Source organism: Ursus americanus, chromosome 34 (genome assembly GCF_024610735.1).
Source record: "Ursus americanus isolate L20-20 chromosome 34, mUrsAme1.1.p, whole genome shotgun sequence".
Lineage (NCBI taxonomy): Eukaryota > Metazoa > Chordata > Mammalia > Carnivora > Ursidae > Ursus > Ursus americanus.
In genome coordinates, this window is record NC_142160.1 from 17,603,624 (window position 1) to 17,617,614 (window position 13,991).

Genomic DNA, 13,991 nt, shown 5'->3' on the forward strand with positions numbered 1-13,991 from the left:
ATCTTTTTGAAATGTGTATGTACACCTTTGTTGGTGTCATATTTTGCATAAGGTTTTATTATTGTTTATTAACATACCGTAGTCTGTGTCTTTTTTTCCCGTAGGCAAAAATCCATTAACATTTACAGAAATTAGTGAATATATATGTGCCTGTACACGAACATTTATAGATCTTTTTTTTTGTATAATTGACATGCAACATTAGTATATATTAGTTTTATGTGTGCACTGTAACAGTTCAGTATTTGTACATAATGGGAAATGATCACAGTAAGTCGAATATCCATTATCATACATAGTTAATTACAGAACTTTTTTCTTTTGATGAGCACTTCTAAGATTTACTCGCTCAGCAGTGCTGAAATATGCAGTACGGTATTGTTAACCGTGGTTGCCATGCTGTACATTACATACATCTCCATGACTGACTTGCTGTAGAACTAGAAGTTCTTAACATTTTGATTCCCTTTACACATTTTGCATATCTCTCACTCCACCTCTTACAGCTGCCGGTCTGTTCTCTGTATCTGTGAGCATGAGCTTGGCTTTTTTTTTTTTTTTTTTTTTAAGCATTCTACGTTTAAGTTGGTTGGATGGTATTTGTCTGACTTATTTCACTTAGCATAAGGCCATCAAGGTTCATCCTTGTTACAAATGGCAAAATTTCCTTTTTTTTTAATGGCTGAATAATATTCTAGTGTGTGTGTGTGTGTGTGTGTGTGTGTGTATACAGTTTATTTTCTTTATCCATTTATCAATGGACATTTAGGTGGTTTCCATATCTTGGCTATTAATGCTGCAGTGAACAGGGAGGTGCATGCATCTCTTCTAGTTCATGTTTTTCTTTTCTTTGAATAAATATTCAGAAGCAGAATTGCTGGATTGTATGGTAGTTCTTTTAATTTTTTGAGGACCTCCATACTGTTTTTCCGTAGGGATTGCATCAATTTACATTTCCACTACAGTGCATAAGAATTTCCTTTTCTCCACATCCTTGCCAACGCTTGTTATTTATTTTGGTTTTTTTTGGATAATAACCATTTTAATAGGTGATAGCTCATGCTTTTGATATGTGATTCCCCTGATGATTAGTGGTGTTGAGTACCTTTTCATGTACCTGTTGGCTATCTGTTCAAAAAATGTCTATTCAGTTCCTCTGCCATTTTTAAATTGGATTGTATTCAGTAGTTCACCTTTTCATTATGTTGATGGTTTCCTTTGCTGTGCAGAAACTTTTTTTGTTTGACATAGTTCCACTTGTTTATTTTTTTCTTTTGTTGGCTTTACTTTTGGTGTCCGATCCAAAATACCATCACCAAGACCAATTTCAGGGAGCCTACTGCCTATGTTTTCTTTTCAGAATTTTATGGTTTCAGGGCTTACATTCAAGTCTTTTAATCTGTTTTGAGTTAATTGATTTGTATGATGTATGATAGTGATCCAGTTTCATTCTGTTGCATGTGGCTGTCCAGTTTTCCAAACACCAGATATTGAAGAGACTCTCCTTTCCTCATTATATATTTTTGGCTTCTTTGTTGTAAATTAATTGACCATATATGCATGGGTATATTTCAGGGCTCTTTATTCTGTTGATCTCTGTGTCTCTTTTTATGCCAGTGCCATACTGTTTTGATTACTATAGCTTTGCATTATAATTTGAAATCAAGAATTGTGATAGCTCCAGGTGTGTTTTTTCTCAAGATTACTTTGGTTATTCAGGGTCTTTTGTGGTTCCATACATACATTAGGGTTGTTCTATTTCTGTGAATTATGCCATTGGATATTTGATAGAGAGTACATTGAATTGTAGATTTCTTCAGATTATGACCTTCAGATTAAGAAACAAATCATAAAATGGGCAGAAGATATGAACAGACACTTTTCTAATGAAGACATACAAATGGCTAACAGACACATGAAAAAATGTTCAAAATCATTAGCCATCAGGGAAATTCAAATCAAAACCACACTGAGATACCACCTTATGCCAGTTAGAATGGCAAAAATTGACAAGGCAGGAAACAACAATTGTTGGAGAGGATGTGGAGAAAGGGGATCCCTCTTACACTGTTGGTGGGAATGCAAGTTGGTACAGCCACTCTGGAAAACAGTGTGGAGGTTAAAAATGGAGCTGCCCTATGACCCAGCAATTGCACTACTGGGTATTTACCCCAAAGATATAGATGTAGTGAAGAGAAGGGCCTTATGCACCCCAATGTTCATAGCAGCATTGTCCACAATAGCTAAATCGTGGAAGGAGCTGAGATGCCCTTCAACAGATGACTGGATTAAGAAGATGTGGTCCATATATACAATGGAATATTACTCAGCCATCAGAAACAGTGATTACACAACATTTGCAGCAACATGGACGGGACTGGAGGAGATAATGCTAAGTGAAATAAGTCAAGCAGAGAAAGACAATTATCATATGGTTTCACTCATTTATGGAACATAAGAAATAGGATGATCTGTAGGGGAAGGAAGGGAAGAATGAAGGGGGGGGTAAACAGAAGGGGGAATGAACCCTGAGAGACTATGGACTCTGGGAAACAAACTGAGGGCTTCAGAGGGGAGGGGGTGGGGGAACGGGATAGACTGGTGATGGGTAGTAAGGAGGGCACGTATTGCATGGTGCACTGGGTGTTATATGCAAGTAATGAATCATGGAACTTTACATCAAAAACTAGGGATGTACTGTATGGTGACTAACATAAAAAATTATTAAAAATGTAGATTTCTTTGGGTAGTATGGACTTTTTAACAGGATTATTTCTTGCAATATAGAGCATGGAATGTAGTCCCTTTTTTTTATTTTTTTGCATCTTCAGTTTCTCTCTTCAGTGTCTCACAGTTTTGGTGTACAAAGCTTTACCTCCTTGGTTAAAATTTTTTTTTAATTAAAATACTTTGTTTTGTTGTTTTAATTACCTAGAGTTATAAAATGTGAATAATGAATTTCTTTATAGTAGTTTTAGTTAATTTTCTTTTTTAAAGTTTTAATTTAAATTCTAGTTGGTTAAGATAGAGTGTAATATTAGTTTCAGAAGTAGGATTTAGTGATTCATTACTCACAGGTAACACCCGGTGCTCACCACAAGTGCCCTCCTTAATTCCCATCACCTAATTAGCCATACTCACCTCCCCTGTAGCAACCCTCAGTTTTCTATGGTTTTCCTCCCTCCACTTTTTTTTTCACCCCTTCCCCTATGTTCATCTGTTTTGTTTCTCCAGTTCCACATATGAGTGTAGTCATATGGTGTTTGTCTTTCTCCGACTGACTTCCTTGGTTAAATTTACTCCTAGGTATTTTATTTTTTTTGATGTAATTTTAAATTGGATTGTTTTCTTAATTTCTCTTTCTGCTACTGCATAATTAGTATATAGAAATGCAGTAGATTTCTGTATATTAATTTTGTATCCTGCAACTTGATTGAATTCATTCATCAGTTCTCACAGTTTTTGGTGGAGTCTTTAGGGCTTTCTATAAAGAATGTCATGTCATCTACAAACAGTGACAGTTTTACTTCTTTTCCAATTTGGATGCCTTTTCTTAATTGCTCTGGCTAGGACTTCTAATACTATGCTGAATAAAAGTGGTAAGAGTGGGCATCTTTGTCTTGATCTTAGAGGAAGAGCTTTCAGTTTTTAACTGTTGAGCATGTTAGCTGTGGGTTTGTCATATATGGCCTTTATTATGTTAAGGTGTATTTCCCTTATACCTGCTTTCTTAAGATTTTTTATTGTAAGTGAATGTTGAATTTTGTCAGATTTTATATATGTGCTTGTACACAAATATGTAAAAACACACACTATATATCTAAGTAGTTCCTAGATCATTCTTTAATAGTAGTAGTTTAATGGGATATTGTCTAAGCACTTTAATATTTTCCATAGCTAAGTCCTCCTCGAAGTTTGAGTTATTTTTTAAATTGCCTTAAAATATTTTTTTGTATATAATAGGATTTTGTAGAATAAAGATATATTGACATGAATATAAATAAAAAGCAGTTTGTCTTTTAATAGGACAGCTTGAAGAAGGGCATTGTCGATGGAAATATTGTTCCGAAAGGTTATGATTTTGGTAAGTATGTTTTATAAAATAAGTGCAATTAAAGTAATCCGTATGATTTTTAAATGAATATTGATAATGTCACTGTGATGCTTCATCTTAATTTTGTCATATAATTTAAGGTATTTATATCACCAAAAAAACCAGTTATCTGTTCTATGCCATTCACTATTGGGGAGCTTTTTGCTATATTTTGAAACTATAGGAAAGAAAAATGTCCAACAAGAGAGGATGTAATAAACATGGTAAATCTCTAAGGATTATTCAGTAATGATTTATGATCTTTTACAGACATTTTCCATGGCAAATACAACTTAATAAGGCTAGTAGCTGCTGTGGTCTGTAGTGTGATCTTACTACTTTAAAAATGTATATTTAAAATTTTTCTTCTTCATACTTTTTTCTGTTTCTGAATTTTCCAAAATGAACATGTAGTACTTTTATAATTAGAAATGAGTAACTAAAATTGCAAATTGAAAGGAGTACTATTTTTTCTACCCTATAGGCAACCAATAAATACCGATTGATGGATTGATAATGTATTTATTGGATTTGGTTGTCTGATATCATCAGTGATTCTTCTCTGTATTCTTCCACCTTCATGATTATACTTTATTAATTTCCTGATGTGGCTCATATTTTTTTTTTTAAGATTTATTTTTTAGAGAGGGCTCAGATGTGCATGAGGTGGGGTGGAGGGATGGGCACGGGAGAGACAGGTAGAGAGAGAGAGAGAGAGGATCTGGAGCAGACTCCCCACTGAGCTTGGAGCCCCGCTGCTGAGCATGGAGCTCAAAGCGGGCTTGATCTCACCACCTGAGATCATGACCTGAGCTGAAACCAGGATGGGTGCTCACCCAGCTGAGCCACCCAGGCACCCTTGAAGTGACTTACCGTTTTCATTCTTGAAACCAATTCAAAGCCAGGAAATGGATATTTTATTTTCTAGATTTTTTTCCTCAAAGCAAACAGTAAGAACAGATGAGATTGCATCTTGTGTGTGTTGATGATTCTCCTATCTATCACTTTAGGTTTGACTGATTTCTCCTTTGCCCTACTCTCATATCCTGCTCCATTAGTGAGGGTCTGGTGAGAGAGAAACTATACAGTAATTTGAGCAGGGGAAATTTAATAAAAACAATTACTGTCACAGGATTGAAGTAACAAGGGGTTGGCTAATAAAAAGTAGAGAGAACTCTAAAGAATATAGGAATAATAGAAGGAACTGCCCCTACCCTAGGACTAAATGGAGTGCCCAAAGAACAGGGTCTGCCTGTCTCAACACTGAGATCTAGACCTTGTTGGAAAGGACATGACCAGGGCTCGCTGACTGCCAGGAAAGGTCTCTGTGGTGCCGTGCCACTAAACTTGTTGGAAATTTGCCTTCCGGAACTATAGCATTTCTCTTGGAGAAGTTGTCTCATAGGCGTTTCACTGCAAAATTGCCATAGGGTGCTGGGAGAATTTGCTAGCTGCTGCTAGCTGCTGTGCTCCTCAACAGGCCGGTGCTGAAGTCTGTCATGCTGGACAAGCTGCCTTCTGTAGGAGGCGCTTGGTAGTGTCTGGGCGGCGGAAAAGTCCTGGTACTGCAGGAGTCTGTGGAATGAGCCCATTAGAACCGGGAAGCATAACTCCCCCTGCAGTAACTCTCCAGTGTCTAGCATTATGCTAGCCGGTAAAGAAAAAAATAGTTAAAGGGCCCAAATCTAGTTTTTAGATTAAGCAATGAAGGATGAATTTGGAATTCACAAATTGACAACTGATATATCTACCTGCTGGAGAGGGAAGGAGGACTGTAGGCTTTTTTTTTTTTTTTTTGGTAAGATTTTCTCTGTCAGAGAGCACAAGCAGGGGGAGCGGCAGAGGGAGAGGGAGAGAGAAACTCAAGCAAACTCCACACAAAGCCCATTGTGGGGCTCCATCTCACGACCCTGAGATCAGACCTGAGCCGAAACCAATAGTTGGACCCTTAACTGACTGTGCCACCTAAGCGCCCCTGAACTTTCTTTTACTATTTCCTTCCACTTACGTATATATAAATTTTTCTCATTTTTCACTGTATGGTACTTTACTGTATAGCTGGATCCTGATGAATTTAAGCAGTCTCCATTTGTTGACTATCTTCTTGTTCTTTTCAAGTTCACAGCATATTTAAATGCTCAGTGTGTAAAAAAAATTAAGTGCTATGCCTCGGGAATGATTAAAACGAGAAACATACTGTTTTTTTTATATAGATTAGCTTATAATTTAATAGTTGATCTTGGTATAGATTCTGCTATTTCTGGTCTCCCTCTGCAAGAATATTCTTACTCTTTTGACACTAAATATAAAGGCTTGAGTTTAATCCATTTTAGATTATGGGTTGAGCCAAGAAGGTTATCCTGGGTTAACTCACTCATCTTCTCACCTCTCCTTTTACATGTTAAAATGGGGCAAATGGATACATAGAAACTGATCAGAAATTCAGAAATTATAATTCTATAATGGAAGTCAGTGGTCAAATATAATCTTTTCTCCTTTAGCATTATTAATGTAATTCCTTTAAAGTATTTCTGTTAAGATTATCTTATTACACTATTTTTGCCTTTGAGATTGTTCCTGCTTTTACGGATTATGTTGGTGTTTTGAGGGGGAGTTCACTTAGTCTTCATTTACTTAAAATATAAATTATAGGTAGGAAAAAGATAAAAGAATTTTCTTCATTAATTAAATGACAGTTCATCTGATCAAATTGTAGCAGTGTGGAAATCTGGGAAAGTAGAAAGAGTATAAGAAATGAAAATCAATATTTTCCACTTCATCCCCTTTGTACTTTGGGACTCTTGAAATATAACTGAGTTTAACTTTATAAAATTTATATTATTTTTCAGTGTTTCGCCCCATATCTGCTAATGCCAAACTTCAGATGAATCGGCGATCAGATTTTGACTTTTCTGCCCCCAAGATAAACCTGGATGTTGAGTTACATGACATAGCAATTGAATTTAATAAGCCACAGGTGATTTTTTTAAACAAAATTTTAAATTGTCAGGTATAATTTGATAAAAGCAGAACTAAGATTTTAAATATATTTCAAACACAATGTTACATGGTAACTTTTCCTTTAAAAAGTCAATAATTTAACTTTTTTTAATAATTGAACAAAAAATTGGAAACATTTAAGAGCCTTAATTTTTTCATCTTCAGTATTTCAGTGTTATGGAGCTTCTTGAATCAGTTGATATGATGACGCAAAATCTGCCCTATAGGAAATTCAAACCTGATGTACCTCTTCACTATCATGCCAGAGACTGGTAAAATGACTTACGTTTTTTTAAAATTGAGATATAATTTGACATATTTGTTCTAGGTTTATAGCATAGTGATTTGATATTTGTATATGTTGTAAACTGATCACAGTGAGTCTGGTTAACGTCCATCACCATGTATAAGGACAGATTTGTTCTTTAGAACTTTTAAGATAGCAACTTTCAAATACGCAGTATAGTTTTATTGTGACCATGCTATACATTATATCCTCATTATGTACTTACTTTATAACTAGAAGTTTGAACCTTTTAATCCCCTTCACCCATTTCACCTACTGCCTATTTCTCATCTCTGTCAACCACCAGTCTGTTTTCTGTCTCTGTGAGCTCAGTTTTTTGGTTTTTGTTTAAGATACCGTATGTAAGTGAGATCATATGTTTTTCTTTCTTTGTCTAATTTCACTTAGTATAATGTCCTCCAGGCCTATCCATGTTGTCACAAATAGTAAGATTCATTCCTTTTTATGACTGAATAATATTCCATTGTATATCTATATACCGTATTTTCTTCATTCATTCATTGATGGACATGTAGGTGGTTTTTGTATCTTGACTATTGTATTGAAATAATGCTGCATTTAATGTTAGAGAACAACATGTATCTTTTTGTGCTAGTGTTTCCATTTTCTTCAGATAAATAACCAGAAGTAGAATTGCTTGATTTAATTTTTTTTAAGATTTATAAAATACAGTTTAAAAGTGAATTTATTGAATTTAAGAATAATTTTTTAAGATACTCTTTAAGGGCAGATACTAATTGTCATTTGATTTATGGCTTTTGCTTATTATGTTAATAAAATTGATTTAAGGGATTTTTTAAAACAAAATTTAAAAATGGAGATACTAAAATATCATTAATTAACTGTATTTTGGGGTTATTTAAGAACTATATCCTAGTTTGTGTCTGGTAATGTCTTTTTTAAAAAAAAATTAAAGCTTTTGTATTAGATATTTTAAACCTATATGATTAAAGTTGAAAATCATGGTATGTACAGCCCCTTTTTAAAATCCAGAAGTCTTGTTATTCTGTTTATTAAGCTCTTGTGGTTTTCTAGAAGTTGCAGTTACTCTTATAGTTGACTTTTAATTACTATTCAGGTGACTAAAGTGCTATTGCCAAGTGGTACTTCAATAGTCTTTCTGTAGAGCTATATTTTTTGTAACAAAATTCAGTGATTTTGTTTGTTTTCACTCAGGAAAGAGATGAGATTAATAATTAATGTAGTCTTAATACAAACAAGGCTGGGGAGGATCAAGTGCTCAGATAGTACACCTTTTTCATAGTCTCTGTACTATAGTATAGTCTCTGTAGTATGTATGTTGTTTTGGTAAGGAAGTAATTTTATATTTTGTACTGTTGGTCTGAAGGTGTTAAGTGTAGGGTTTTGTTTTTGTTTTTTAACTAGGTGGGCTTATGCTATACATGGTATTCTTGAAGTAAATGTCTGCCCCCGGTTACGGATGTGGTCATGGAAGCATATTAGAGAACATAGGCAAAAAATGAAGCAGTATAAAGAACTGTATAAAAAAAAGATAACAACTAAGAAGCCAACTGGTGAAATTCTCATCTCTTTGGAGGTTAGCATATTTAGAAATTGTTGAATATTTTGTACTACATAATTCCTCATAATTTGTTCTAATTTTGACTGACCATTCGCTTTCACTTAGACTTTTTTGTACTCTTTCTTCACTTCAGTTGGGCGATATGAGCTCTGGTGATACTCTTCTGTGAGCTGTTAGAATTTGAGATTTTTCTCAATCTGAACAGATTTGGGTTCATGCAGATAGTAACTTGAAGCCTTACATTATGATTTTTTTAACCTCAAAGCCTGAAAAGCATTTGCTACATTAATTCCAGTCTTCTCTGTGTCAGTTTCAGAACCTTATACTACCTGTCACCACTCCATTTCCCCTGTTACCATCTAACGGCATTAATTAAATAAATTTCCTGTCTTTTATACATACTATGCTTATACTTGTAGCCAAGTCCATCTGCCTTTCCTCATTTCTGTTTGTTCTAGTTTTACTCATTCCTCAAACTGTACTTAAGTCCCATCTCTTGAATGAACTTTCCTGAATTTTCTGCCTGTACAGAGTCCCTTTTCTCTTCATGCTTGTGGCATTTCTAGTCTTTACCAGCAACTTTACATATCATTATCTGTCTTGAGAATTCCCTAAATACTAGTCTTATCTGTTAGCATTATGATATATTCTAGAAGGGGTTGTTTTATGGATAGATGGTTGTGTTTAGTTTAGGGATACTGAGGGGAGATAGCCTCTTGAAATTAATGTAACCATTCTGAATCTAGGCCAGTTTCCAATTAGGAGCTCCCTAAAGATTGAGTTTTATTTTTATGTTTGAGGTAGAAGACTTCTTGCAGACCTAGACTATTAAGAATGCTTGGAGTTAGAGTCCTTTGGGGTGGTTACAGATTTCCTTAATTTTTTTTTTTTTTTTAACTTAACCTGAATCTTCCAAGTCTACGGGATAGTAGAACTCTGAGTAAGTTGTTTTCTAGAAGATAGGTCATGGTTGCTTCTTTTAGGGGGAAAAAGATTTTAGCATGAAACTCTTAAAAGTAGTCATGGAAATAATGTATTAATATGATGAAACATTTAGTTTATCTCAGTTTGGTAGCCATAAAAGCTTTGGAAAGTGTAGAATTTCAAAACAAGTTTTAAGTGTATCTAGATCTACTTGGAATATAAAGATGACACACCAACTGTGCATATAATATGAAGGATTTAGAATTTTAGTTGAAAGTGACACTAGTATATTTACCCTTAGGTGTAGTTAAAACCCAAATAAAAGTCATTTTAAACAGTGCCTATATGGTATCTTTTAGTATGTGTCTATAAATCTTAATATGACACCTATATGCATGATATGTATGATTTCTTTAAGAGAGGTAGTCCATCATTACTGATTTCCAAGCTGACATATATACAAACACTGCTTCTCAGAATTTAACAGAAGTATTATGTTGATGGATGATCTGTGTTTTGCTTCCTATTTTATCTTTCCTTATTACAGCAGTTTGTTAGATTATATACTGAAATTTTGTAATTTTTATAATCTTTCTATAGATTATATAAAGTTACTCATTGAAGCACACTTTTGTTTATATTTTAAGGAGTTGGAAAAGACCTTGGATGTATTTAATATAACTATATCAAGACAACAGGCAGAAGTTGAGGTAATTCCACATTATCTTTTAATTGGTAGACAATAAATCTAGATTCCATATAGATTTGACAGATGGAGTGATACTATTAGTTTGGGGCTGTAGTATACTGTTCCCTAAAAGGGGTTCAAATTTGCTTCTTTGTGGTATAAGAAAAATTGATGTGATGTTTTGCCCCATACATTTGAATTAGGTCCTATGGGGAAAAAGTTCTTGCTAAATAATTGGGCTAAATAAAAATTCTTGCTAAATATGAAACGCTGAGTTCATGTGAAGGTGAAAATCCAATCTTTGGCGGGGGAAAGGGGCCGTGTTGTGATTTACTGTGACTTGTAAGACAGTAGGGCTATCTACCTGGAAATCCTAAGTTCTTATATTTGGCTTATGTGTTGCATTACTGTGTTTTGTTGTCAGTTTGTATATTGTTTACATTTTTTTCACTGGAGTAGTTAAATTTTGTAAATGTCATTTTTCTCTTAGACTGCTAAATAAAAGATAATTTGTTATTTATTTGAAAATTTATTCATTTTAGGTAAAGAAAGCTGGATATAGGATTTTCAGAGAAGGAGCAAAAGATTCAGAGGAAAATAAAGGATGGTTTAGCTGGCTGTGGACTTGGTCAGAACCAAGAAGTAAAGAACAACCAGATGTTAAGCCTGGAAGTAGGTCCATTTCATTTTATAGTAGTACAGTTAATCATTAGGTTAATTTAGTGCAGCTAATCATCAGTTGTAAAAATAAAGTTTTGCAGAAAATTTTCTAATTAAAATAAACAAGCATATACATATACATGATTTATCCTTATCAATAAAATTACTATTAAAACATTGTACATGTATATGTTAAATAAAAAATGTTTTAATGTTTACAAAAGAGCTTTATAAAAGCTCAGGATTTAATAAATGTGTGAATTTCCAAGGGTATAAGCCATTGTAAATTTTTGTTGAAATCGTTTCTTGGAAAGGTTTTTGTTTCCTTACCACATGTTTAAGATCATAGCTTTGGAGACTTACAGGCTTAAGTGTATATCCTGGATCTATCACTAACTAGCAGTGTAGCCCAGGCAAATTATTTAAATTCTCAAAACCTCAATTTTATCATCTGTAAAATGGGAAATTATGATATTGTTACTTACTTTGTATGCTAAGTATGTTGCTTAGCACAATACCACTTGGTGCCTAGTACAGTTAGTCATTTTGTGAGCTTAATCCAAATATTTAGAAATTTCTATTGCTAAATTTATATATTTAGCAATTTATATTTTTGGAGATTAATCCTTCTAAAATAGCCAGTGCCATCCTAACATTCAGTAATTATAATTTTTTTAAGTAAAAAATTTTTTTTGTAATTTCTTCAAAGTATAAAAAGAGTTAAATTTGCCAATTTGTTAAAAGCAGCTAAATTGTGGGTTAGTTTTATCTTACCAGTTAAGAATGCAAAACACTTCTTTATGATTATAGTTCTTGAAGAAATGTTGACAGCTGAAGAAAAAACTTTACTGTATGAAGCAATTGGCTATAGTGAAACAGCAGTTGATCCAACCTTGCCAAAAACAGTAAGATGTTTTCTTGCCTTATACCTTAGAGTTTAACAGTACATATGCCTATTTTTAATCCTTTCAAAAATGTTACTCATTCTGTGATCTTTGCCTAGTCGGTACATATTATATTTATTTTAATTTTCAAGGTATGGATAAAAATTGTCCCTACTTTTTAGTGTTTATATGGTGATTCTTTACTATATAGAAGGTTGTTTTTAAAGTATTTTTTGGTTATTGGAAAGAATAAACACTAAAGAAGAATATTTGTTGTCTTTATGTACATATATATAAATATATATACACATATATAAATAAATATATATAAATTTCTTTTTATTTCTCTCAATATATTCTAGTTTGAAGCCATGAAGTTCTTTGTTCACTTGAAAAGTATGTCTATTGTTCTAAGAGAAAAACAAGAGACACCTGAGCTGTTAGATATTGTAGTAGAAGAATTTAGCACTTTGATTGTGCAAAGACCAGGAGCACAAGCCATTAAGTAAGTATTTTTCTTTTGCCTGTGAGTAAGCATTTCACTGTGAGATTGGAAGTTAGATGACAGTCTTAGAGTATTTTGTAAGGGTACTATGGTTTAATGTATCCATATGTATTTTTAGGAACTTACATTGTGGAATTATTCAAAAGAATACAGCTTCAATAGAAATCTCTATGCTAAGGAAATGAAGAAGGACACTGAAGAATAAAACAAAAATGTCAGCAGTCACACTATATAAAAAGAAACTGCATCAACAGTTTGGTTTTTATCTGGGAATATCTTTTACTTTTGTTTTTAAAAAGTTTTATTGAGATATAATTAATATACCGTGCAATTCATCCATTTAAAGTGTGCATACAACTCATTTGTTTATCACACTTTTGGTGTCATATACCAAATTCACATTGGCATTTTTCAGAGCTGTGCAACAATACCATTATCTTAATTCTAGTACATGTTGACACCCTAAAAAAAGAAATCCTACACGTTTTAGCAGTTACTCCCTATTCTCCCCTCTCCCCAGTGTATGGTGACAACTAATTTTTTTTTTTTTTTTTAAAGATTTTATTTATTTATTCGACAGAGATAGAGACAGCCAGCGAGAGAGGGAACACAAGCAGGGGGAGTGGGAGAGGAAGAAGCAGGCTCATAGCAGAAGATCCTGATGTGGGGCTCGATCCCGTAATGCCGGGATCACGCCCTGAGCCGAAGGCAGATGCTTAACCGCTGTGCCACCCAGGCGCCCCGGCAACAACTAATTTCTATTACTAAGAATTCTGTTGAGGACATTTCATACGAATGGAATCATATGATATATGGCCTTTGCTGTCCAGCTTCTTTCATTCAGCATATTTTCAAGGTTCAGTTATAGTACAGCGTGAATTAGTGTTTTATTTTTTTTCTATTGCACAATAATATTCCATTGTATGGATATACCACATTTAGTTTGCCCATTCATCAGATGATGGATATTTGTTTCTATTTTTAGGCTATTATGAATAATGTTGCTCAGGATATTTACAGTATTTTTTTAAATATTTTATCTATTTTATTGATACAGTCATCATGTTAGAGCATACTAACAGATTCATAATAGATTGCAGCTATGGCCTATGCTCCATAACCAGCTGTCCTTCCTTGAGATGATGAAACAGTAAATCAATGAGAACAGCTAAGAAGTTTTTGAAAAAATATTAATAATTAAAAGACATGAACTTTCAGATATTAAAAAGTATTATAAACACTGATAATTCACTCTTCTTATAAAAATAGACATGTGTCAAAAGACCATGTAGGAATTTTAAAAAAATTTATTAGTAAGATTTTAAATATGATAAAATTAGTATTTTAAATTGATAAAGGATAAATTTTTGATATGCATTTATATAAT

At 33.5% G+C, this 13,991-nt stretch overlaps 1 protein-coding gene across 3 annotated transcripts in view; it reads left to right on the top strand.

Moving 5' to 3' along the window:
* VPS13A (vacuolar protein sorting 13 homolog A) overlaps positions 1 to 13,991 on the top strand; it is a 226,192-nt gene that overhangs the window by 32,895 nt on the left and 179,306 nt on the right. For all 3 annotated transcript variants that reach the window (XM_045781058.2, XM_045781059.2, XM_045781060.2), the window contains exons 10-17: positions 4,027 to 4,084; positions 6,943 to 7,070; positions 7,259 to 7,365; positions 8,787 to 8,958; positions 10,515 to 10,577; positions 11,098 to 11,227; positions 12,026 to 12,120; positions 12,462 to 12,604. In XM_045781058.2, coding sequence (XP_045637014.2) covers positions 4,027 to 4,084; positions 6,943 to 7,070; positions 7,259 to 7,365; positions 8,787 to 8,958; positions 10,515 to 10,577; positions 11,098 to 11,227; positions 12,026 to 12,120; positions 12,462 to 12,604 — 896 coding nt within the window. The remainder of the gene's footprint in view (positions 1 to 4,026; positions 4,085 to 6,942; positions 7,071 to 7,258; positions 7,366 to 8,786; positions 8,959 to 10,514; positions 10,578 to 11,097; positions 11,228 to 12,025; positions 12,121 to 12,461; positions 12,605 to 13,991) is intronic.